The sequence below is a fragment of the Engystomops pustulosus genome, chromosome 3 (genome assembly GCF_040894005.1).
Source record: "Engystomops pustulosus chromosome 3, aEngPut4.maternal, whole genome shotgun sequence".
In the NCBI taxonomy this organism is placed as follows: Eukaryota; Metazoa; Chordata; class Amphibia; order Anura; family Leptodactylidae; genus Engystomops; species Engystomops pustulosus.
Genome location: NC_092413.1, coordinates 125,686,580 through 125,714,353, shown reverse-complemented (window position 1 = coordinate 125,714,353; position 27,774 = coordinate 125,686,580). Strand labels below are relative to the sequence as shown.

Genomic DNA, 27,774 nt, shown 5'->3' with positions numbered 1-27,774 from the left:
TTTCCCGGGAACCAGTGAGTGAGCCTATGCAAGTGGATTCCGTATCTCGAAGGGAAAGCAGCGACCGAAGGGAGCGTAGGCTGCGGGAGAACTTGTGCCTTTACTGTGGGAAGTCGGACCACTTCCTTATCAACTGCCCTAGCCGCCCACGGAAGTTTGTAGCAGCCCTTGCGGATCCTGACTTTTCTGAGGTGGAATCAACTGCTTCCGAAGCTGAATTACCTGAGAAGACAGTAATTCATTCCATTTCTTCAGTGGCTCCTCATATTAAGAAAGAAAATAAAGACTCCCATTGCTTTCTACGAATCAAGCTTATGATTAATTCTCAGTGGATACCCACCTCTGCTATGGTGGACTCCGGAGCTAGTGGCAACTTCATGGACCTCTCTTTTGCTTTGAAGCATGGGGTAAAATGTTGTAAAAAACTTTCGCCCATGGTAATGGAGACTGTGGATGGTTCTCCACTGAGTTCAGGGCCAGTGGATCAAGAAACAGAGCCGCTTGAAGTCATTATAACACCCCATCACCGTGAAGTTCTACCATTCCTATTAATTTCATCTCCACATTTTCCGGTTATCCTAGGTTTGCCCTGGTTACAGGCACAGAATCCTGTTATCAACTGGGAAACTAAGGAAGTAAGTTTCCCAACAGGTGATGCTCCTCTGGCACTCCAGTCTGAACAAAGTCGTGAGAAGTCAGTACAGGATGTCAAGACAAGAGAATTACCTCTTGTATACAAGGAATTTGCAGATGTCTGTGATAAACAAAATGCAGATAAGCTCCCTCCACATCGACCATATGATTGCCCCATAAAGTTGCTTCCTGGTGCTTCTATACCTTTTGGAAACATCTACCCTTTGGCAGGCCCAGAACTACAGGCCCTTAAGGACTATATAGAAGAGAATCGAGCTAAAGGGTTCATCCGTCCATCTTCCTCGCCAGCAGGGGCTCCCATATTCTTTGTAAAGAAAAAAGATGGCTCACTAAGACCGTGCATCGACTACCGTGAGCTAAATAAAATTACTATTAAAAACCGTTATCCTTTACCACTGATCCCCGAGCTTCTAGAGAGAGTACGACATGCAAAAATCTTCACCAAATTAGACCTACGTGGCGCCTATAATTTAGTCCGCATAAGACCCGGGGATGAATGGAAGACAGCTTTCAGATCACGTTATGGACACTTTGAATATCTCGTTATGCCCTTTGGCCTATGTAATGCCCCAGCCACCTTCCAACATCTTGTCAATGATATTTTCAGAGATCTCCTGGACCAGTTTGTAGTTATCTACCTAGACGATATCTTGATCTTTTCCAACTCGGTGGAAGAACATCAACGTCATGTGATGCTCATTTTAGAAAGATTAAGAAAGAATCATCTCTACATTAAGATTGAAAAATGTGAATTTCATCAGACTGAGATCCAGTTCCTCGGCTACATAATTTCGCCTCACGGTTTACAGATGGACCCCAGCAAGATCAAAGCAATTATTGAATGGCCTACTCCTAAGAACCTGAAGGATGTACAACGTTTTATAGGTTTTGCCAATTTTTATAGACGTTTTATTAAAAATTTCTCAGAAGTAATCGCCCCTATCACACAGCTGACTAAGAAAAAGAATGTTTTTGCATGGTCTTCTGAAGCACAGGAATCATTTTCTCGGCTAAAATCCAAATTTACGACAGCTCCTATATTAGTTCATCCCGATCCAGAACTTGCTTTCATCGTAGAAGTAGATGCTTCAGACTGCGCCATAGGAGCTATTCTGTCACAGAGAAGAGGAGAGAAAAGCTTATTGCACCCCTGTGCTTATTTTTCCCAACGCTTATCACCTGCTGAGAAGAATTATGATGTGGGGAACAAAGAATTGCTAGCCATCATTGCAGCCTTTAAGGAATGGAGACATCTTCTTCAGGGAGCCTCACAGCAAATAATAGTTCTGACTGACCACCGTAACTTGGAATTCATGAGATCTGCCAAGTGTTTGTCCCCTCGTCAAGCGCGTTGGAGTCTGTTTCTCAATCAATTTAATTTTGTGATCTCATATAGGCCTGGTTCCCGTAATGGTAAAGCTGATGCTTTGTCCAGAATATTTTCCAATGACTCTTCTACAGTTCCAACAAAGACCATCCTTCCTGAATCTAATTTTGTTGGAGTAATTCATAATAAAGACTTGCTTGAAGAAATACGAGTAGCCTATGACACCGACACTTTGTTATCTCGACCACCAGATGACTTACATCTAATGCTTAAAAACAAGATGTGGACTCATGGGCAACAGCTGTATGTACCCGAAACAGTAAGATTAAAGATTCTACAATTAGTCCACGATTCAAAATTAGCTGGTCACAGAGGAGTACAGAAGACGCAAGAATTCTTAGCCCGTTTCTTCTGGTGGCCCAGTTATAAAGGGGATGTAAGAAAATATGTCAAGTCCTGTGATATTTGCGCGAGATGCAAGACACCACGTTCCTCACCCACAGGCTTATTACAGCCTTTGGCAGTCCCCTCTCGTCCCTGGGGTTCTATATCTATGGACTTCATTGTAGATCTACCCCCATCTAAAGGTAAAGATACTCTCCTGGTAGTAGTGGACCGGCTCACCAAAGCTGCACATTTCATTCCATGTACGGGTCTACCTTCTGCTAAACACACCGCTGATTTAGTAGTCCATAATGTGTTCCGTCTTCATGGAGTCCCTGATGAAGTTGTCTCGGATCGTGGAGTGCAATTCACATCAAAATTTTGGCGAAGTTTCTGCAAGGCACTTGATATCAGAATCAATTTATCAACCGCATTTCATCCTCAGTCTAACGGGCAGACAGAACGCACAAATCAGACTCTTGAACAGTATCTCCGGTGTTATATTTGCCACTTGCAAGATGACTGGATAGATTTGCTCCCGATTGCTGAGTTTTCCTATAATAACACTCAAAACGCTTCCACCAAGCAAACTCCCTTTTTTGCAAATGTAGGTTATCATCCAAATATCCTTCCAAGATTTCCCACCATGGCATCTATGCCTGCGGTAGAGGAAAGGATTTCTATGCTACAGCAAAATTTGGAGTTATTGAAAAAAACACTAGAGACCGCCCAAGACAATTACAAGAAGACTGCAGATAAGCACCGTAGACCAGCACCAGTTTTTAAGATTGGGGATAAGGTATGGCTGTCCACCAAAAATCTGAAACTTAAGGTTCCTTCATCAAAACTGGGACAGAAATTTGTCGGACCTTACAAGATTATGGGAATAATTAGTCCAGTAGCTGTTCGACTCAAGCTCCCGCAATCTATGAAGATTCATCCTGTTTTCCATGTATCTCTTTTAAAGCCCGTCATACCCAATCCTTTTCCGGAACGAGAACTTCCTCCTCCCAATACTGTGGAGATAGACGGAGAAGAACAGTTTGTGGTGGAGAAAATCTTGGACTCAAGAATTTTTAGGAACCGCCTACAATATCTCATTAAGTGGCAAGGTTATGGACCTGAAGAGAATTCCTGGGAACCTGTGAATAATGTTAATGCTCCTCGACTGATCAAACAGTTTCATCAAAGACATCCTAATAGGCCGAGTCAAGTGCCGTCCAGAGGCCGCTGTTGAGGTGGGAGTAATGTCAGGCATGGCTCTGCTATTCCCCATCTATTTTGCCTTGCCCTTAAGTTTGCCCTCAGTTAAGATGGTGGATGTTGTCTCAACCGGGTGCCATCTTACTTCCTGTTTGGGATATATTTCCTGTCCTGCTCAGTAGACATTGCTTGAGTATTGTGTTTAGCTCCTGCTTGGACAGTCCTCTTGCTTGGAACTCCTTCTCCGGATTGTTCCTCCCTTCTGCTTGCTGAACTATTCCTCCCAGATTGTTCTCCTGGCTTTTGCAAGTTCTGATTACCTGCTTGTTGTAGTACTACAGTTCCCAGCCTGCTCGCTGCACCTCCTGTGTCCACCCTTGGTGCTTCCAGTGTCCTGTCTAGTCCCTGCTATTGGATTCCAGCAATATATCACCAGTATCGTGACAGCTAGAGTATTTGGCCTCATCCATGTATTCCAACCCTCTGTTTGTTATCTTTGTTATCCAGTCTCCGGCTCCGTACTCTGCTATGTCACCTGTTAAATCCTGTCTTCAGCTTTTTACCAGTCACTTTTCACCACCTGCTGCTTACCTACAGGCTAAATGTCCTGCAAGTTTATGGCATCCAAATCCATCCTGTCTCAAAGCGGGCTCTTGTGAAGACTGGGGGGGCTTGTAGGCTCTGCATGCCAGTACTTGAGGAAGCTGGCAAAGCTTCCTCCTGACATCTTTATGACCTCATGGGTATAAATATATAGAAAGTACATTCATAATTTCCAAATAATCATTAAAAATACCTAGACCACACTGTGAAAAACATTGCCACAGTCGTCCCTATTTTATGTTATACACATTATATATCAAATATATATCATATCATATATATATATATATATATATATATATATATATATATATATATATATATATATTACACCCAGTACATTACCTCCTCTCATTCATTAAATGTCCAGCAGCAGCCTCCCTTATTAAGTACATATCTAGCAACCCCTGCTCATTTATTAAATGTCCAGCAGACTCCTATTATTAATTTAATGTCTAGCGGCCTCCTCCTCACTAGTGAATTATCTAGCAGCATTCCATCATTCATAAAATACCCAGCAACATCCCATCAACCATGAAATGTCCAACAATTTTCACTCACTAATGAAATTTCCAGAAGCCTCCCCCTACTAATTAAATTCCCAGCAGCCTCCTCTTACTGACTAAATGTCCAGCAGCCTCCCTATATTAATAGTTTGTGCCAGTCACTGCACTGGTTGCTCATCACCTTCTAAATATGTATCCCTTATTTAATCTCAGTCCACTTCCCTACCCATGCTCTTAGATCTGTCAGCAATCAAAGATTAGTCTCTTCTAAATTTGAACCTCCCACTCTCCAAAGATGCACCAATTCTCTTTAATACCCTACCCTAGACTATGAGACTAATACCCAACTACCAAAGCTTCAAACACACTGTAAAAACCTTATACTGTTTCATCTGACCATGTTATTACTTAAGAAATGTTTTGTTTTGTTTGTATATGTACCAGATGATTCAGTTGTGGAATATGGTAACACTACATAAAAAAAGATTTATTATTGTTTTTTTTTAAAAATTTTAGCAGTATCCCAACTATCTATAGGCATCTGCGCAGAAGAATAAGTAGTGGTAGCAATACTACTGTGACTAATGCTGAAGTAGCATTTATTATGTTATTTGCTCATTATCTAATCTTTTAATATCGTTTTGAGTGATACATTGTTTCATTGGGTTTTGAGTTATTTATGTAATACAGGCGGTCCCCTACTTAATAATACACAAATTACAGACGACCCCTAGTTACAAACAGACATCTGGATTTTGGTAATTTACTATACATTAGCCTTAGGCTACAATAAACAGCTGTAACAGTTATCACAGGTGTCTGCAATTAAGCTTCATTGTTAATCCTGGTTCTAACGACAACACAACATTTTAAAAATCCAATTGTCACAGAGACCAAAAACGTTTTGGCTGGGGTTACAATTACAAAATATACAGTTCTGACTTACATACAAATTCAACTTAAGAACCAATACTGTATGTAACCCCGGGACTGTCTGTATAATAATCAATCAATGCTAATAGCTGTGTCTTCTGTTCTAGTGTGTTAGGAGCATACAGTATGGATGTTGTTACCAGTAGTTCATTCAGTGTGAACATTGACTCGTTGAACAAGCCCAATGATCCTTTTGTTACCCAAACCAAGAAACTGCTAAACGTTGGATTATTCAGTCCAGCTCTTTTATTTGTGGGTGAGTCTTATATTTTTTGAGCTACACTTAAAACATTAATAGGTAGTTTATATGCATTTCTGTTTATTATAAGCTCATGTATTTTTTCTGCTCATACACTAACTGGTATTAGAAACATGGAACAAAAAGGGACACAGAAGTATGACCAAGGGGTGTAACAATCGTGGTCGTAACTAAAGCTGTACCGCATCAGCCAGATGACAGATAGTGAGTCTAATGATGATATGTGTGTCCTGGGGTAATTGGGGGTCAGAAGACGGAGCCGCAGTTAGTAATTTGTTTATTGTGTCTTACAGGGGGTCCTCCCAAATTCTGAATTAGTAAAAAGAGGGGCACTGCTAGGGAAGGGGGGGACTGTTAAACTGACATTAATAATTAAGGAAAATGGGGGGCAGCAGGTGACGGGGGGGGGGGGCCTGCTAAACTCTGCATTCATTATTATGGGGGCTGCAGATGGTGGGGGGCTGTGGTCTTTCCTTAACTATGCATCCATTAATAAAGAGGGGAGCTGATGAATTCTATATTTATTATTAAGGGGGGCCCTCATTATCTGTGCAATAATTAATAAATCAGTTGGCTGTTGAAAACTGCATTAATTAATAAGGAAGGATGGGGGACCGGAACTCTGCATGAATTAATAATGGGGGCTATGCTTCATATTATCTACTGAATGGGTTACTGTGCTACATTAATTAATAACGGATATAGGGATAAATATTTATGAGTTTCAAAAGATAGTGTATGTGTGTGTAGCGTGTACATAGAGTATGTGTAAATATGTGTAACATACAAATGGTGTATGTGTAGAATATATATGATTTGTGTAATGTAGTGTATATGTGTAAATGACTGTGTAACATGTATATGTTTATTTTGAAGTGTAATGGCACACATGTATCAAAAATACTATGTGCAGTTTACCTGTGAATTGTGTAAGGTGCGCCAGACTTTTTATTAACCCCTTAATGACCACCATGTCATGTTTTTTATGGCGGCCATTAAAATTTATACCTTTTAACTGTCAATTCCAATGCTGCTATTTACTAATATATTCGGTGACCGAATTACCTGTGAATGATCTTTCTGCTATTTGTGCTTTCAAAGTATATTAAATCACCTGGTTATGTTAAATTTTTTGAAATGCTAACTATTTTTCATGTCACATGTCGAAAAATCTATTTTGGTCATTAATCTGAAAACAAGCGTTGATGATAAGGGGTTTAATTGTTAATTTGTTAGTACATTTTAACCTTTTGAAAAAAAACTGAAAATTTTTATAAAATGTTTGCATACTGTATGCAAAATGTGCCATAGAGTGGTAAAAGTAATTTAACAATTTGCATGATTTAGTTGTTGACATAATTGAGTTGTTGGGTGAATACAGGCGGTCCCCGACTTACAGACGACTCCTAGTTACAAACGGACCTCTGGGTATTGTTAACCCCTTCCCGTCGCAGCCCTTCTTCGCTTTTGCGTTTTCATTTTTCACTCCCCACATTCAAAAATCTGTAACTTTTTTATTTTTCCATGTACAGGGCTGTGTGATGGCTTATTTTCTGCGTAACAAATTACACTTCAAAATGGTGGTATTTAATATTTCATGCCGTGTACTGGGAAGCGGGAAAAAAATTCCAAATGCAGTGAAAGTGGTAAAAAACCGCATTTGTGCCGTATTCTTGTGGGCTTGGATTTTACGGATGTGCGCCCCAAATGACATGTGTACTTTATTCTTTGGGCCGGTACAATTACGGGGATACCAAATTTGTATAGGTTTTATAATGTTTTCATAAATTTAAAAAAATTAAAATTTCCTGTACAAAATTTTTGGGGGGGATTTTGCCATCTTCTGGCACTAATAACTTTTTCATACTTTGGTGTATGTGCTGATAGCACATTGTAATGCATGGGTTAACCCGAAGTAGCTTCGGGTCTTCGTGAGACCCAAAGATACCATGGTGACGGATCGCCGCTCCCCTATGATGTCACGGGGAGCGACGATCCTCAGAAAGATGGCAGCGCCCACTTTTTGAAGCCGCCGACACCTGCAGTAAAACACCTGCGATCTGTGCCGGTAAGGTGTTACCGGTAAGCCTTTGCTGCAATATGCAGCAAAGACTTACCGGCTATGTAGAGCGCTCGGCTCGGCCCGCGAGTCCTCTCCATGTACCGGGACCCGAGATGTGACGTACTACTACGTCACATGTCGGGAAGGGGTTAAATGATTGTACTTTATCCTTAGGGTACAATAAACAGCTATAAAAGATATCAAAGGTGTCTGCAGTTAAGGTTTATTATTAATCCTGGTTTTTATGACAATCCAACATTTTTAAAAATCAATTGATACAATGATAAAATATACAGTTCCGACTTACATACAAATTCAACTTAAGAGCAAACCTACAAAACCTATCTTGTACGTAACCCTGGGACTGCCTGTATTATAGTTCTATAATTTAATGTTCCCCTGCCATCTGCATAGGGCTTCTATAGAAACTGACACTGCAGTGAGCGTCTGTCCATGTTATTATTGAAATAACTTTTTTTAGGGATTTCAGAATGAGAAGCAGATTAAGAAAGAAGAAGGGAGAATGATAAGAACCAAAGTGGAGAAAGAAGCAATTTTCTCTGATTTACAATGTTTCTTGACCCTTTAACAATTTGTGACGTATTAGTACATAAGAAGTCTGTTAAGTGAGTATGGAGTGGGCTCACAGGCTGAGTCCTGTCCATAGAAGTGTAGTGTTTGCAGCAAATACCCAATGGTAACACCCGCAATCGATGTTGGTACTGATCACAGGTTTTATCCCTGTGACTGCCACCAGCAAAGCCACCAGCAGCAGTCAAAATCCTGCAATGACAGCCTGAAGTCTTTATAACGACAGGACCTGTCATTGCTGAAGATCTGTAACAGTGTGCCAGTGGGGTATGAATGCCGGTCTTTATACAGTAAATGCCTATCATTGCCATCAAATTGGATCTGCAATTGGTTTCACAATTGAATATTTTCTATTCTATGACACCCTAAAATACCTGAAGCTATATTGTTATCCTTACCTTGAATATTTCTTTCTTTTACAATGCAATCTTGCATAGAGGCTGGTGTAAAGTATGGAGCTGAGAACAAGGTTGCCAGGAAACAGCAAAAAGAGACCAGTAACACTGAATAGTAACACAGTGCCGAGTTAAAAAGTAAAGACATTAATTTCTGGAAGTACTTGGTTGATAAACCCTGTATGAGACTATAGTGTCCCTTTAATAAATAATAAACATTCCACATTTACCAGAAGTAAATGCCTTAAAACTATAATGAATAATAATAAATAATAATAATCTGTATTTATATAGCGTCATCAAATTCTGCAGCTCTTTACAAATCATAGGGGACGTGTACAAATATAATATTACATTACACAATATTACATTACGGCCCTGCTCACAAGAGCTTACAGTCCATGAGGATGAAGGGGGCGACACAAGAGGAATAAGAGCTTTAATTAATTAACTATAATTAAATGTAACATTCCATGACATTTTTAGTGAATGTGTTACCATAAAATGACAGCTTATTTACTCCCACTACCTGCATATAGAATGTTGTCTTTGGAAACAAGGTCACTGTAAAGCATGTCAATGCTGTTAACTGAGCAGAGGAGAAGCTCAAGATAGATGAAAGCCCCCATGGTTTTATTACATTGTGTATATAATTGTTTAGTTACATTGAGATGTATAAAATGTATTTTGTAAGATGCAAAAAATGCCTGAAAATAGCCTTCTTTTATTCCACTTAAAAGCGTTTCATTTTGCTTTCAGTGATTTTCCCATTCCTTCGTCCTGTTCTTGAGAGGCTCAATTTTAACTTCTTTCCAAAAGACTTCTTGAACTTCTATATGAATGCCGTTACAAGTTTTAAAGAGCAGCGGCAAAAGGGGAATCACTCTGTAAGTAAATTTTATTCCTTGCTGCAGCATGATGTTCCAAAGTCATGGGTTCCATTATAAAAGTACCTTTATGTGTTGGGTTAACCTACTTATTATCCAAAGCAGAATAAAAGTACATAGGAATAGCTACCCTTGCTTAACACTTATCTGGTGATATTTCACGCCATGTTACCCTTTAAGAGGCTATGGTAGTTGTTCATTAGTTTAGATGACCCTGAGATTGATTCCATGTTTGATAACATTACAGTGCATGCTGAAGAAAAACAGTTAAAAACGTTGATCAGGTAAGACTTCCAGGAACCCAACAACAGAAGCTTAGTCTTACAAAAGTCCTACAAAAACTCAAACATCATTGGGGATATGTGGAAAGATATGAAATCGACATTTTACTGTTCTGTGGGAATGGTCTCTTGTAACATGGATTAGCGTGTCTGAATAGAGAAAATCATATTACATCTCTAAACAAGAAAATTAGAAGTTTTCTTTACTTTGTATTTGTAAATAATAGGGTCGTGTGGATTTCCTCCAGCTTATGTTGGATTCAAGAGTAGAAGATTCCAGTGGCCTAAACAAGGAGCAAAAAGGTATATAAATTTACATTACTTTACCCTTGGGAAAGAATTTGTTTAGCAAATGATCACTGATAAAAACGCAGTACTAATTGTAATCCAAGGTATTATTATTTGTGATAATAATACACAAAGTGACCTGTATTCCCGTACTACCCAATTGTGTTTATGAACAGACAAGAAATATATCTGTAGTAACATTATTTTATTATGGATGCAATATATACAAAAACTTTAAAGGGAACCTGTCTCCAGGATCCCAGATTTTAACTTATACAAATGTGTGATCTTTTAATACTGTCTTAATACTGTTTTCCAATCTGCTTTTATAATTAACATTACTGGCTCCACTCACTTTTAAAAGTTTATCTGGCTCCTTACCAGCAAACTGCATCAAGTCATGGGGATGTTTGAGTCCCTGGGTTGTCATTGTCATTATCTCCTCTCTGCAGGAGGGAGTAAGAGCTAACAGAGATTTGCATGGAGCACAGATACAGCTAAATGCTACATGAGGAAGGGGAGGAAGAGGTAGCAGAGAGGAGATAATGATGATGGGGATGCTGATTGGACTTAATGCAGATTAAATGATCACATTACAGTTTGGGAGGTGAAATGGTAGAAATAGGGAAACAGGGGTATTCTCATCTAGTAATTCACATTTCATTTAATTCACCTACCATATACATACATATCTTAAATTGGATGTTTATAAAAAAAATCTTACCTGTGTGAAGATAATTTCCCATAAATGAAGTCACATGAAGTCACCTTAGAAAAGGACAACTGTTGGGGATACGATCACTGCTGTAGGAGTGATAGCCCAAAGAAACAAATTATTTTTGGATATTAAATGGCATTACAGCATGTCCCACAACCATCCTGTGGTAACGAATGCTGAATCCAGGTGAGCACTAAGGCCTCAATAGTACATGCTTAGCCACTACATGAAGACTGCGGTAGTTGTAATATCCAAGGACTGCTACCTCATTTCTACGGGGTAACATGGCTAGATTTATAGGAAATTATCTTTACAAAAGGTACATCTTTCTTAATAACATGCACTTCTAGAAATGTACATGGAAGATGCTTAAATTAAATGTGAATGAATTTGACCCTGTGCCACCCATATACATCATTTAGCTAAACTGAGTGCCTCTGCCCATAACCCCCAGCATGTTACTACAAGAGATTAGCACCTGACCCCAGGACTCTTTCCAATGATCCACTGCTAGCATTAGATTTAAAAATGGCTTCAGGCTGTGTTCACATGATGCGTTTGCATTGTGTTTTGAAATGCATTGGGCAAAATACATTACCACATGTAAATGCATTTTCTTAGAAGCAGCATGTATGTGACATTGTTAGTCATTACTATTAAAGGGGTCGTCCTATCTAGCAAGTACAACGCTCGGCTATCTCTGTGATCTCCATAGAGATGAATGGGGCTGCGTGATCGGACCCCTGTTCTCATGAGCAGTGGCGGTTATCACCATCACTGAGACCCCTACCGCTCAACAAGTAAGGTCCTATCCCACAACCGCTTTCATGTTAAAAAACAAATATATGTTGCTACTTACATAACACATATGCCTTTAAAGTGTCAGAATGTGGCCTCCGGTGGTGTTCACGTTCTGCACTTGACTTACATTTACAAAGATAATTCTAGCACAGTGCGAGGGAGTTTCTCCAGATCACATCTGCATTACAGTGAAATGCTTGCAATCAGGAATGTGCTTTGTACACATCTTCTCAGACTTCTCCCTGGTGCTGGAATTGTGTTCCTAAATGTAATCCACGAGCATCGTGTATACGTAACTACCAGAAACCTAAATGTGTCCTCTAACCCTTAGCCAACTAACCCTAGCCCCACTAACCCTAACATCACAACCAGAGTGGCAGCTGCTGCAGGTCCTGGCTGTGGTCTGTGTAACACTTACACAAGCCACAGGCAGAGGCTGCGGAGAGAGTGCACTGTGCACCCACACATTACATCCATTTTGCAACACCCCCCACATAACATCCATGTCATTCTGCACCCCACATTCTCCAACCTGCAACCCCACATTACATCTATGTCACACAGCTAGTCTCCTACCACTCCACCCCATTTTCTCCCCCCTTACACTCTCACATTCTCCCCAACCTTGCTCAGGCTGCTTTTCCATCACTTCCCATACCAGCAGCACATGCATCAGATCATATCCAGGATCTTTCTGTACGGCTGCCCGAGGCACCGTGTCCCAGGTGGCTAGGCATAAATATGGACCTGGTTCCTTTGTTGTGCCTTTATCAGAGACTATAGCCGTATACTACTACAGAATTGCTAAAAAGGTTTTGTATATGCAAACAGACGTTTTTCCAAATGTATAGTCATCTCATGTTCAAACTATGTGAAAAGTGTTTTTATATACTATGATACTATTCCAACATGTGTATTTTACATGGTTCTTTTTGAAAAAAAAAAACATACTAGAAACTGTCAAATGTATTTTAAGAAACCCTCTGTCCTTTTTTACAGCTCTGACAGATACAGAGATTATGGCTCAGTCTATTGTTTTTATACTAGCTGGATTTGAAACCACAAGTTTGACATTAACCTACTTGTTTTACAATCTGGCCACCCATCCTGATGTTCAGAAGAAACTACAGGAGGAAGTTGACTCGTATCTTCCTAATAAGGCAAGAATATTATTCATTATAAGCATGGTTGTGATCTGTTCAACCTATTTTATGTTAGTGATAACTATACAGACTATAATATAACATAACATAAAATGTCTTATAACTCTGCATTGTACAGTTCTTTGCAAATGAACTAGACATGTGTAGCCTCTAAAACAATATCAAGGGCCGGGGTCATGTCTTGTACTATTAATTGTTATTGCTATTTATTAGAGATGAGCGAACACACTCGTTCGAGCATTAGCGTACTCGTAACTGCTCGTTGCTCGGACGAATACTTCCCCAGCTCGAGAAAATGGCATCTCCCGCCCTTTTGATTTTTGGCGGCCAAAAACAGAGCCAATCACAAGCCAGGAGACTCTGCTCTCCACCCAGCATGACGTGGTACCCTTACACGTCGATAGCAGTGGTTGGCTGGCCTGATCAGGTGACCCTGCCCGCTCTGCTCGCATCATTCTCTGTCTGGATGCCGTTAGGGAGAGAGCTGCTGCTGCTGCAGGGATAGCGTTAGGCTGTTATATTAGCTTACTGTTAAGCAGGAGTGAGTCTACAAGAACCCAACAGCCCTTGTTAGGGCTAGAATAGCGTTATATTTTAATTTTTTTTGTTTGCTTGTGGCTGGCCTTGCTGGCACTAGTAGTGCCACTGTAGTTAGTTTGTGATAGTTCGTCATATTGTGACGAATTTGCAGGGAGACTTGAGAACGTTCTGTTTAGCTCTTAGTGACACACATATCCATCTCAAACACCTAAGTGGGACAATTTATTAGGGGTTTGATTGAATTAGGCACAGTCTGCTTTTTCTTTTTTTTACTTTTATTTTTTTTACAACTTAAAGTCATCAGGCACAGCATAAAATCCAGTTGTGTGCTGTCAGTGTAGGCTAGAAACTAGCCATAGCAATAGGAAAAACACAAAAAAAACCACAAAATAAATTTCCAGTTTACACTTTAATTTTGAAAATGTTAAACCCGAGGGCTTGGGGTAGAGGACGAGGGCGTGGGCATCCAACTACTGCAGGGGTCAGAGGCGTGGTCCTGGGCGGGGTGAGACACCACCTGCTGATGAGGGAGCTACACTCCCTAGGTTCATCATGTCTCAAGTTACTGGGACTCGTGGTAGAGCACTGTTGAGGCCAGAACAGTGCGAAGAGGTGATGTCGTGGATTGCGGACAATGCTTCTAGCCATTTGTCCACCAGTCAGTCTTCCACGCAGTCCACCCAAGTCACCGAAATCAGCACTCCTCCAGCTCCTCCACCTCAGCCTCCTTCCCCCCAGTCTGCCCCCTCCCAGCAAAATTTGGCATTTGAACCGGCATACTCTGAGGAACTGTTTTCTGGACCCTTCCCACAGTCACAAACCACTTGTCCGGTTGCTGCTGAGCTCTTTTCCGATGCCCAGGTTTTCCACCGGTCATAGTCTGTGGGTGATGATGACATTGTTGACGTAGTGGAAGAAGTGTGTAAAGAAGTGTCGGACGATGAGGAGATACGGTTGTCAGACAGTGGTGAAGTTGTTGTCAGGGCAGGAAGTCCGAGGGGAGAGCAGACTGAGGGATCAGAGGATGATGAGGTGACAGACCCAAGCTGGGTTGATAGGCCGGGTGAACACAGTGCTTCTGAGACGGAGGCGAGTCCTCGACGAGAACAGGTTGTAAGAGGCAGTGATGGGGCCAGACGGAGAGGCAGGGCCAGAGCTGGTGCATCAGTGCCAAATGTTTCACGTAGTGGCGAGGGCTAGATTTTCAGAAGTCTGGAGGTTCTTTAAAGAAACACCGGATGACCGACGGACTGTGGTGTGCAACCTGTGCCACACCAGGATCAGCAGGGATTCCACCACTACCAGCTTAACCACACCTTCGCCTCCACGATCCTCCACAGCATCCACCAATGTCTCCATGCGCAGCATTCAGCTCTCCATACCCCAGATGCTGGAGCGCAAGAGGAAGTACAGTGCAACCCACCCACACGCCCAAGCCCTCAATGTCCACATCTCCAAACTGCTTAGACTGGAGATGCTGCCCTATAGGCTGGTAGAGACTGAGGCCTTTCGCAACCTCATGGCGGCGGCCGCCCCTCGGTATTCAGTCCCCAGCCGCCACTACTTTTCCCGATGTGCCGTCCCAGCCCTGCACCAGATCGTGTCAGACAACATCATCCGTGCCCTGACCAACGACGTTTCTGACAAGGTCCACCTGACCATGGACACGTGGACGAGTGCTGCCGGGCAGGGCCACTGTATATCGCTGGCGGCACATTGGATTAACTTGGTGGAGGCTGTGACCGAGTCTGACCCTGGGGCTGGTCATATACTGCCGACGCCGAGGATGGCGGGGCCTACCTCGGTCCAGGTCTCTCAGGCCTACTATGGCTCCTCCTCCTCCCACCCCTCCTCCGCCTCCTCCGATTTACCATCCGTGGGCATGGCTCCATGAGTCGGTAGCTCTAGGCACAGCAGCAGTGCCTTCGCTAAGTGGTGCTCAAACTGCTGAGCCTAGGCGATAAAAGGCACACCGCCCAAGAGCTATTAGAGGGCCTCTCGGCGCAGACTGATCTGTGGCTGGCACCGCTGAACCTGAAGCCAGGCATGGTTGTGTGTGACAACGGCCGTAACGGCCTGGCCCATGTGTTCAATCTCATAGTTCAGCGGTTCCTCAAGACATACCTCAATCTGTCTGATTTGCTCACGAAGGTGCGCCGCATCTGTGCGCATTTCAGGAAGTCCAGCACAGATGCTGCCTGTCAGGTATCTGTCAGGTGCTGAGTAACTTTGATGAGTCAACACAGATGGTCAGTGGCGATGCCGCCATCATCAGCCTCACCATCCCGCTGCTTGGCCTGTTGAAAAACTCTCTGGTCAGCATGAAGTCAGAAGCTTTGCGCTTGTCACAAGAGACAGGGGAAAAAGATTCCCTTGTTGATAGCCAAAGCACCCTCAGGTCTGTTTCTCAGTGCATAGAAGAGGGGAGCATTGCTCAGTCCTTCACTGTTCAGCGTGTATGGGCAGAAGAAGAGGAGTTGGAGGAGTTGGAGGAGGAGGAAATGGACAGTCAGGCCAGTGAGGGGAGTGAATTCTTGCGCATATGGCAGATTTCATGCTAGGCTGCCTATCCCGTGACCCTCGCGTTCAAAGAATTTATTCCAGCACCGATTACTGGGTATTCACTCTCCTGGACCCACGGTACAAGCAAAATCTTTCCACTCTCATCCCTGGAGAGGAAAGGAGTGTGAGAATGCACGAGCTGAAACAGTATTTCCCTTCTGACAGCGCTAGCAGCAGAGGGCGTACTTCTGCGGGACAAGTAGCGAAGGAGAGTAGGCGAGCAGGCAGCTTGTCCAACACTGGCAGGGGTACGCTTTACAAGGCCTTTGCCAGTTTTATGTCACCCCAGCAAGACACTGTCACCTGTCCCCAGTCTCGGCAGAGTAGGGCTGACCTTTACAGAAAGATGGTGAGGGAGTATGTAGCTGACCATACCATTGTCCTAAATGATCACACAGCTCCCTACAACTACTGGGTTTCAAAGCTGGACATGTGGCACAAACTGGCTCTGTACGCCATGGAGGTTCTTGCCTGCCCTGCCGCTAGCGTGTTGTCTGAGCGGGTTTTCAGTGCAGCTGATGGCATCATCACCGATAAGCGTACACGCCTGTCGACTGACAGCGCTGACAGGCTGACGCTTATCAAGATGAATAAAGCCTGTATTTCTCAGGATTTCCATTCTCCACCAGGTGAAAGAAGCTCAACTTGAATAATGTATGCACTCCTCCTCCTCATTTTCCTGCTTCTCCTCCTCATTGCACACTAGAGCAGAGGAAACTGGCAATTTTTTGGAGGGCCACCTACCTGGTCCTTTATTTTAAACAATTTTTGGGAGTGCCACATACAGGTACTCTATGTATTTAATTTTTCTGGAGGACCACCTACCTGCTCCTCTGGTTTGAAAACTATTTTGGACTGCCACATACAGGCACTATCCAAATGTAATTGTCTCCATAGCAGCCTCCACACATTGTCTTTATAGCTGCCTCCACACGTTGTCTCCATTGCTACCTCCACACATCATCTCCATAGCTGCCTCCCAAAGTCGTTCATATAGCTGCCTCCATACATCGTCCCCTTAGCAAACGAGCTGTGTCAGGCAGAATTTTGGGTTGTTTTCATGGCTTCCACATCAAACTTGTTAACTTTGTCGCCACCCTGCTGTGTTATCCACAAAATATACTCCCAAACTTTTATCATTTACCGATATTATTTCAGCGCTTCTTGCGCATCTGTTTACATTCCCCTCACCCGCCATAACCAAAATTTATAAGAACAGTACTACACTTGATCTTATCCAAAAGGTTCTTAGAAGTGCTGTTTGTAGCCCCCGCCTGCTTTGAAAATGATACTTTTTTCAAAGGAAATGCTTCTGGCCCCCAGGCCCATTTTGGGTGGGGAGGAGCCGAGAGACAGGGGCTTGGACAGGCGAAAGCTCGCCTGGCAGCAGACCGCCAGCTCCATCCCAAGATTAGGCAGCCTCAGAGGCATCCATGCATACTGCCCCTGCTGTTTCCTGTCCATTTCGCCTCCACGATCCTCCACAGCGTCCACCAATGTCTCCATGCGCAACTTTCAACTGTCTATACCCCAGACGCTGAATCGCGAGAGGATATACAGCACATCATCCCCTTATGAAGGTGTTTCACCAGATACATAATGGAACTCGGCGCATCTGTCTCCGCCATGCTGGAGACCTGAAGTATCAATCATAGCAGCGCAATCTGGATGCCCCAAGTCGTCTCCATGGCTGCCTCCACATGTCGTCCCCTTATCAAACGAGCTGTGTCAGGCTCATTTTTCGGGTGTTTCACCAGATACGTTATGGAACTTGATCACTATGTCGCCACCATGCTGTGTTATCATAGTCAACATAGTCATGTTAACATAGTCAACCTTTTGTTCACATAGGAAATCATTTCAGCACTTCTTGCTCACCTCCTTTGGTTCCTCTATGCCACCCGTTGGTTTGAAGCCTGAGTCCATTTGGGGTATGTTGCCATGCCACTCTCTAGCCTGCCGCTGCTGCCACTGCATGCCGTCTTCTATAGTGTCAGGGTCAAACTGTTGCCCATAATTTTGGCATAATGGTGCGATTAAGCAGCCTCAGAGGCATCCATGCATGCTGCCCCTGCTGTTTCCTGTCCATTTCCATGGTGTTTCCCTATGCAGACCCTTGGTCCCCTTGAAAAATGCTTGAGTCTCCCATTGACTTCAATGGGGTTCGTCATTCGAGACGAGCACTCGAGCATCGGGAAAAGTTTGTCTCGAATAACGAGCACCCGAGCATTTTAGTGCTCGCTCATCTCTACTATTTATTGATCCTGCTATTAATTGATCCTATATTGTTTATCAATCCTCAGGCTAACCCTACATATGACATACTAAAAAAGATGGAATACTTAGATATGGTTGTTCAGGAGACCCTCCGTATGTACCCTGCAGCTGCAAGACTGGAGAGGGTTTCAAAGCAAACGGTTGAAATTAATGGTGTCACCATTCCTCAGGGAATAGTCTGCATGATTCCTTCATATGTGTTACACAATGATCCTGAATTCTGGCCTGAGCCTGAAGAATTCCGTCCTGAGAGGTAAGTTAATACACTTTTCATGGTTTTAAAAAATAACCGAGAGCTGTAAACTTTTAAAAGCATAACTGTAAAATAATTTTTTTTTTCAAAACTGAAGCATATGAGAATGTGCAGCTAAATGTCCTCTTAAGTCACACATTTTATAATGAAAAAATATGGTTGTATGCTTTATATTGACATGATAAAGTTGCTATTATTTATTGTTCATGGTCAGAGACGTTTAGCACATCCAAATCGTCACAGTAATGTGAAAATAATGGTCCAGATTTATTATGGCTTCTCCCAGTCCCCACTACTTTTTACGTTTCTACGACCAACACGCCACTATGAGCATAATGGGCCTGGACAACCAGCTTGCCACATTTACTAAGTCTCCAAAGGAGCTCCAGCGAAGATTAGAAGAAAAAACTTCACCAGTTTCTACCTGGTTTACAGGTTGAGCGTGAGTTTGCGCCCATATTCACTCTTATTGAATATTGGTGCAGGACTACTGGTGAAGAAATTTTAAGACTGGTGTTTCAAACATCGGGGCTCATTTACTAAGGGCCCCGCGGACCACACTTTTGTCGGACATCCCGGCGTTTCCTGATTTCTGTTTTGCACAGCTGGGACAGGGATTTAAAAGGGGTTTTTGTCACACACGATCAAATTGTCAAATTGTGTAGCAATTGCGCCGGTTTCACGCGGTCAGACGGTCAGACGATCCGATGGATATGGACCAAGCGCAGGATTTAACATTTAAATTTGTGTTGCAAACCAAACACTTACATGCCCCGGGAAGAAGGTGAACTCCAGAGGACCTGAGCGGAGAGGGACACATGCAGGATATAAGGCGCAGTATCTACGTGGATCGCAGCACAGTGCATCATCGTCCCTGAACGCACCTTGGGGATCGCCACTCGGATGGGTAAGTAAATGTGCCCCATTGTCTCCTACACCATAAAATGCTATGTGTACAGGGGACCTGTCAGTGCCTGTACTCACATTGGGGCAAATTTACTTACCTGTCCAACAAAGTTCCCTGAAGTGCATGTCACGGGTGATCCCGCAACTCATATCTTCTCTCCCCTTCCCGACTCCTATGGAGCTGCTAATTGGCGCTCTCCATTTTCAGGAAATTGATTAAAACCTGCCTCTTCCTGCAAACCCTGCCAGATCTTTATGCCTACCCCATTGTGAACGCTTCCCTGGGACATTCCTGTGTCCCTGCTTTCCTGTGTTCCTGCGTTACTGTGTTGCTGAGTTCCTGCATTCCTGAGTTCCGTGTGCCAGTGTTCCCGTTCCCATCTGCCTGGACCTCTTGTTGCTGAACCCGGATTGGACTTGACCTTGCATCTCTGCCGTTTGCCATGACTCTGAGCCTGACCACGAGACTGTCTTCCACTAAGGTACCTCGACCTCGGCTGCCATCCCGGGCTAGTCACACCTGTGGAACAAGCAGGTGGTACCCTGCCGCAGCAAGACCATTCTGCTTTGCGGCGGGCTCAGGTGAAGACCAGGTGCCACTTAGATTCTGGTCTCAGGTGTCGGCTAGTACCACCTCCCACGGTGGTCCAGAGGATCCACTGATCGCCGAAGTTCCGCTTCTTGGTCGGCCCGATCTTGCCACCATCATGCTACAGCTGGGACAAGTCACCACAATGCTGCAACAGCTGCTAGCTGCTCAGCATCAGCAACAGGTTCCTGAGACTTCTCCCGCAACTTGTGCTACCCCAGCCTGTCTTCCTGCCACTGAACCTAGGCTACGGCTGTCTATACCCGGCAAGTATGACAGAGATCCCAAGCTCTGAAGAGGCTTTATAACCCAGTGCTCACTGCATACAGAACTCAAACTCATGCCTTCCCAATTTGTTACGTAGCGATCCAAGGTTGCATTCATGGTCAGCCTCCTCTCCAGGAAAGCCCTGGCCTAGGCTACCCCTCTTTGGGACAGAGGCGACCTGGTCATGGCTACTCTCACAGCATTTGTGGCAGAGTTCCGGTCCATGTTTGAAGACCCTGCATGGGCCTCCTCGGCTGAGAGTGTGCTGTTGAATCTGCGCCAGGGGAACTTTTCAGCGGGAGAATATGCTGTCCAGTTCCGTACCAGGGCCTCGGAACTCTCCTGGAACGATGCGGCCCTGTCCCCAGCTTTCAAAAAGGGACTCTCCTCCCACGTTAAGGATGTTCTGGCCGCTCATCACCTCAGGGTCTCATCACCCTAGCCACCCGGATTGACATGTGGTTAAGGGAGCGTGCCAAAGAGTTACACCTCGAGCAACCCCAAGTCCATCCATGACGCCTTTCTCGCCTGCCTCCTGCTTTTCAAAGGCCACTCCAGCCTCTCGTCGTACCATCTGCAGAGGAGCCTAGGGAGGTGGACAGAGCCAGACTCTCTTCCCAGAAGCGTATCAGAAGAAGTCAGGGAAACCTCTGCCTTTATTGTGCCAGTCCTGAGCACTTCCTTAGGTCTTGTCCTATCTGTCCCTAGCATTCGGGAAACACAAGCACCTAGAGTTCATGGGAGAAGCGTCCCTAGGTGTAAGCAAAGCTTTTCCACACCTGATGATTCCGGTGCTTTTCAGCATTGCCACCGGCACCCAGATCCAGGTCTCTGCTTTCTTGGACTCCGGCTCTGCAGGGAACTTCGTGGATGCCGCTCTTGTCTCCCAGCATCACATCCCCGCGGTTCGCCTCAAGCAGCCTTTGGTCATCTGTCAGTGGTCAAATCCTTTCTGACCCGATCCAGTAGTGCACCAAGCCTCTGTCCTTGCAGGTTGTTGTGCAACACAAGGAGAGTCTTTTCTATGTACTACCACGATCCATGTCCTCCATCCTGTTGGGTCTACCATGGCTGTAGCTCCATGCACCCGTTCTTAACTGGAAGATGGAGGAGATCCTTCAGTGGGGTCCTGATTGCCCGTCTCCTCCTCTCTGGTGTCTCCTATTGTGGCGCTCACCAATAAGGGTGCGAACCCCCGACTCTGGTAGTGGCCAGTGCGGTGCTCACACAGAAGGGTCCCAAAGGCTGAACCCTCACCTGTGGATTTTTTCTCCAAGACTTTCTCCTCAGCAGAGAGGAATTATTCTATAGGAGATCGAGAATCGATTAAGCTCGCCTTAGAGGAGTGGCGTTACCTCCTGGAGGGAGCTCGGTTTCTAGTCTGCATTTACACGGACCACAAGAATCTCCTCTATCTCCAGACTGCTCAGCAACTCAATCTACGACAAACTCGCTGGTCACTCTTCTTCTCCCGGTTCGATTTCCTCATACATTCCTGTGCGGCTGAGAAGAACATCAAGGCTGGCACCCTCGGCTCCTCGGCTTGAGATTTTCAGGGTCTATTAAAAATCATTTGCCGACAGCATATATCTAGGAAACTGTACACACTTCTCCAACTTAGTGAACCACTGGATTGAAGAATTTCAATTGTTGTTTGTGTTAGACCTTCTATCTGGAGTAATTAAAAATTTCATCAAAATTAACAATAACAAATAGACCGAACTATTCCCTCAGCAAATTATTAACATCATTTTGAAAAAACCACAGGGGCATTGTTAGGATTGGGTAACACAGAAGACAGGGGATACTGTGCCCTGAGCTTGCCCCAACCCCTGTCCCTTCCTATAGCCCCCCCCCCCAAGCTAAACCGTGGGGCGACTACTTGAAGACTTGAAATACAACGGATAAGTGTGGGAAGGGAAACACAAACAGACTGACAAACATAAAACACAAAAGAGTGGTAAACTAGCCACACGAGTCACAACGAGAGGGTACGTCAAGAACAAAATCAGTAAGCAAAGAGTCAATGTCAAAAAACTATTGTCAACAATTCAGACACAGAGCAAGTCAAACCTAATGCAGAGAGCAAGTGAAGAAAGGGATTTCAAACAGTGGCACAGGTGACTAGTGAAGCTGCAATTTATGCAGCCAGAACCCCACTTCCAGAACCTGATAGGAGCTGGACAACTTCTGAGAATTAACCCCTCATGGTGCAGAATAACCAACCAATAGCAGATATCATGCAGAGGTACCACAAGTCTCAGCAGTTCAGAACACAACTCCTAGACAGCGCGAGATCTTAGCAGCCACTGCCCGGGGCGAGAGGTGGAATTTGCCCAGATACGCGCCGGAGGTCGGAGAACGCTGCTAGCACCACCAGAAGAAACAGAAGTACCAGCATTCTCTCCAGCGAACTTGACAGGCATTACTGGTTCCTAATGGCATGACATTTAACTCATGTTTTCCACTCATAACCTTCTTTTATGAAATTAAAATTATAGGCCCTCTACATTCGAGAACCACCTAGCAACTTGTATATGTATCTATGAGCTCTTCATAATATTGAAGATTGGCATTGTTTAACTAAGTTCTGACATTACTTTTTATGTTGCTTTTCTTTTTCCTAGATTTAGTAAAGAAAATAGAGAAAACCACACACCATACACGTTTCTGCCCTTTGGGGATGGACCAAGGAACTGCATAGGGATGAGATTTGCTATGTTGAGTATGAAAGTAGCCATCACAGCTATCCTCCAGCACTTTACCTGTCGACCATGTAAAGATACATTGGTGAGCTAATACTACTCATATTTAGTCAACATTTTCATTTGTTGCTTTTCTATCATTGGTCTATTAATTGATTATGTCTATCAGACATGAGTAAAGATGTACAGTTAGCTGTCAGCCTTCCCAGAGAGTGCACAGCATTGGACAGGCACTGGAGCTACTGTTATCTATCTGGCGGTGTCACATACTATAAGAATATGTTCACAGTGAGGATTTAAGCACCACATTTTTAGTTCAGCTTATCAATCCCTAGCCTGCCATGCTAATTGAAAACTGACAAGTGTATGAGTAACAATGTACCAACATATGCAACATGCCCTGATCTGCATATGATGCCTGTTTCTTTGGTGCCATGAACCAGTACCTCGTGACTCATTTTTGTCAGCGTTCTTTAAGTCTTTTATTGCAAATGATGTATCAGATACATCCTTTCACACATTTAAACATCAAAAAAATATTACTTCGTTTTTTTTTTCATGACATATGAGACTTTAACTTGATAGGATAGTTTTATTACCGTATATACTCGAGTATAAGCCGACCCAAGTATAAGCCGAGGCCCCTAATTTTACCACAAAAAACTGGGAAAACCTATTGACTCGAGTATAAGCCGAGGGTGGGAAATGCATTGGTCACAGCCCCCCCCCCCAAGTATATAGCCACCAAGCCCCCAGTAGTATATAGACAGCAGCCCCCTGTAGTATATAGCTGCCAGCCAGCCCCCAGTAGTACATAGCCCCAGTATAGTCTGCCAGCCCCTGCCCCAATATATAGCCTGTCAGCCCCTGCCCCCTATATGTAACCTGTTAGCCCCTGCCCCCTATATGTAACCTGTCAGCCCCTGCCCCCTATATGTAGCCTGTCAGCCCCTGCCCCAATTTGTAGCCTTTAACCCCCTGCCCCAATTTGTAGCCTTTAACCCCCGGCCCCAATTTGTAGCCTTTAACCCCCTGCCCCAATTTGTAGCCTTTAACCCCCTGCCCCAATTTGTAGCCTTTAACCCCCTGCCCCAATTTGTAGCCTTTAACCCCCTGCCCAAGTATTTAGCCACCAGCCCCTGTGCCCTCTTAAAGAGCCGGATCCCCGGCCCGTAATGGAGCCGGATCCCCGGCCCGTTATGGAGCCGGGTCCCCGGCCCGTTATGGAGCCGGGTCCCCGGCCCGTTATGGAGCCGGGTCCCCGGCCCGTTATGGAGCCGGGTACCCGGCCCGTTATGGAGCCGGACAGTTAATTTAAAAAAATAAAAAATCTAAACTCACCTTTTCGCCGGCTGCGCGAGTCTTCTATGCGATCCCTCTGGCTGCGGCGCCACCATATACATAGTGTTGGGGGTGTTGGGCCCATATACCTAAGGACTATAGCTTTCCTGGCCAAGAAGAGGGTGGATGTTAAGGATATTTTAACATATTTGGGCCATATTTCCTCATCCAATAATGCAAAGAGGCATATCTCTGGTCATGAGAATCTCCCTTTTAATATATTGTATGGATTCACAGAACCGGAGACATCTACTCTTAAATTTATAATCAAAACTCTTGGAAATAAGCTATATACAAAAATCTACAACTTTAAGAGTGGATATCTCTGGCTCCGTGAAGCATCCACATGTGGCATGCGCAAATAGGACAAATATAGGACATACATTTACCTGTGTCTTTGCTTCCTGTGAGAGCTCCAGTCTTCCCCTGTTATCCACATGCTGCACTTTGCATCTCAAAACAACTTCCTGTTTCTCTCTCCTTCAGTACCTCAATATTGGCAGCCTCCAGTGTGTCTTTTTTCTCTCCATTGGTCTCACTGACACACACAGGGAGAGGGGAGGGAGCAAGGAGAGTCATAATCTTTTGCTGCATGCTCCTACCAGTGTAGGATTTGGTGAGCATTCAGTGATTATTTTTAGGGAGTAAAAGCACATAGTCAATTTATGTTAAAGAGTGGCCAACCCCTTTAATAAACAGATCCCAACCCTGACTGTTATAATAACAGTAAATATTTCTGGTTAGATAAACTTTATATATTCCAAAAGGGAAATTGTGAGGCTGTAGTGTACATAAAAACACACATAAAACACAATACAAAACATTTTACATATTATTATAATAATAATAATGAGAACATTTTGTTTAAAAAATAAACCTGTCAATAAAATACTTGCCAAACCAAAAAACACATCCGCTCTAAAATACTTCATCATCTGAATTTTATACTGACCAATTTGTGATTGTGAGTTATGGCAAACGGAAGAAAAAACTTGTGATAACATTCCCTTTGCACCTTTACCTGGATAAATCTTTCGCTAAATGTACTCTTTTCTTTTGTCAACCACTAATAAATAATTAGTCAATTTTGCCCCCAAAGTTCTTCCTGCCTTTTTAATAACCTTATTCAATCTATCAACATCCCATTTGGCCATAGCATATCTAAAACAAACACACCCAAAGAAAACGGTGCTAGCAACGACCATGTTATAAAACACATACATCAGCTTACTACATGCATTAAAAGAATGAAGTCTCATTAAAAAATACAAACGAGATAGGCCCTTCCCACTGAGCTTTTCAGAATTGTATTACTAGTTCAGATCTTGGTCTAAATAAATACCAAGCTGTTTATAGTTATCCACTGTATCATTGTGCTCACCACTATCAATACAGGGGACACCTCCATTTTATTCTTTGTTGTACCCAGTAAATGAAACAGAAGACTCTTTAAAGGGGTTATCCGGGTTTAAAAATTTTTTTATGGCTGGGCTGGGGAGGGCTAGTTAAACATAATAAACATGGACTTACCTCCTCCGGCGCCGCCGATGTCCCGCGCCGCGGTCACTTCGATCCGTGCCCCTGTAAACAAACAGGGGCACGGAAGCCGCGCACAGGGAGCTTCCGGTCCGCGTTGTGGACGGCTCCTCCCATCCGTCCCTATCTCTCAGCGTTGTAAGCGCTGGGAGATAGTGCGCATGGGAGCTTCCGGCCGGCCGGAAGCTCCCTGTGCGTCCTTGTACTGAAACCGGCGCACGGAGAAGACGGGCCGCGGCGCGGGACATCGGCAGCACCGGAGGAGGTAAGTACATGTTTATTATGTCTAAATAGCCCTCCCCAGCCGGCCATAAAAAAATTTTTAAACCCGGATAACCCCTTTAAAAAGCACTTCATTTTATCTGCTAAAAGACTGTCATTATAAAATCATGACCAACCCCTTTAAGTGTTTGAAATATTTGTGCTCAGAGAAGCAAAGTGGTTTGGTGTGGAAAGTAAATGGTGCAATGGCATAAGATGAGCCAGTTACAACTGGCACAATATTATTGGCTTAAATTAAGTTAAAGTGGTAGATGATATAAAATTAGACAATGGTGTCTAAAATACCTCATATTTTATAATCCAGTTTAAGTCACTGTGATAAATTGGATGTATGTTTGGCCTCTCTAACCTAAGCTTGCACTGTCTAAATTTTACAAAGGACAACAAAATTAAGTGATGTGTGATGCTCTTTACATAGGTTTTCAGGTCAAAACAAAAATCACATAATCTTATATAAATGAATACTTTTATGTTCATTACAACTTTGAGTTGCATTGTGCTGATATTTTACTGTATATTTTTCTGCAGATCCCAATGGAACTCAGCAGTCAAGGTTTCATGCAGCCAAAAAATCCAATTGTTCTACAATTTGTATCCCGGTCCACAACTAATCATTGAAGAAAATGATACAGATGACCCCAAAAGAATGTGTAAACTGGGCTACATGACTCTTTTTTGAAGTTTTTCATGCAATGTTAACATGTTGTTGGTGTCCCGTTTTAAATCTTCAAACATCAGATATAACACTGCCTAAAATGCCTTGCAGTATATTTATCTAGTGTTTTAAATCTCGTGTACAGCTAAGCATAGCTGTAAATCCCAACACATATTAAAAAACCTGTTCTAGTTTTAAACATAGCCCCCATTGTCTCCTCTCATAACTAAATAAAGCAGACATACAGATTTCCAGCACAGACTTTATTCGACATCTTGCTGTGGGGGAACGCAAGATGGAATAAAAATTCTGTCATGCATGTGCAGATAGGACTGATGCAAGTCTATGGGCGGATCACTTTCCAGACAAAAGAGACAGCTATATTTCCCAATAGACTCAAAAAAGAGAAAAAGATCACATCGCTGGAACCTAGGAAAGGTAGGAAATATGCACCCCACCTCATTACAGAGATACACATCACCTGATCTACTTTGTTGGCTTTCAAGCATATACAGCTTGGAGTAGGACAACATATATAAAAAGGATGATATGCCTTATAATTCTGCACACAGTGTATATACTGCCGGCGTACGGGTGAGGGCTACTATATACTGTCGAGGCATGTGTGGGGGCCACTATATACTGTTGGGCATGTGTGGGCTACTATATGCTGCTGGGGCCTGTGTGGGGGCTACTATATACTGCTGGGGCATGAGTGGGGTTATCTATATACTGCTGGGGCACATGTGGGGGTTACTATATACTGCTGGGGCACGTTTCAGGGTTATTATATATTGCTAGGGAAC

At 43.6% G+C, this 27,774-nt stretch overlaps 1 protein-coding gene across 1 annotated transcript in view; it reads left to right on the top strand.

Annotated features, from left to right (window-relative positions):
- Positions 1-27,216, top strand: part of LOC140121892 (cytochrome P450 3A9-like) — a 44,150-nt gene extending 16,934 nt beyond the window's left edge. Inside the window, exons 7-13 of the mRNA XM_072142028.1 lie at positions 5,718-5,866; positions 9,677-9,804; positions 10,313-10,388; positions 12,892-13,052; positions 18,461-18,687; positions 23,077-23,239; positions 26,842-27,216. Coding sequence (XP_071998129.1) covers positions 5,718-5,866; positions 9,677-9,804; positions 10,313-10,388; positions 12,892-13,052; positions 18,461-18,687; positions 23,077-23,239; positions 26,842-26,931 — 994 coding nt within the window. The 3' untranslated portion in view covers positions 26,932-27,216. The remainder of the gene's footprint in view (positions 1-5,717; positions 5,867-9,676; positions 9,805-10,312; positions 10,389-12,891; positions 13,053-18,460; positions 18,688-23,076; positions 23,240-26,841) is intronic.
- The last annotated feature ends 558 nt before the right edge of the window (positions 27,217-27,774 follow it).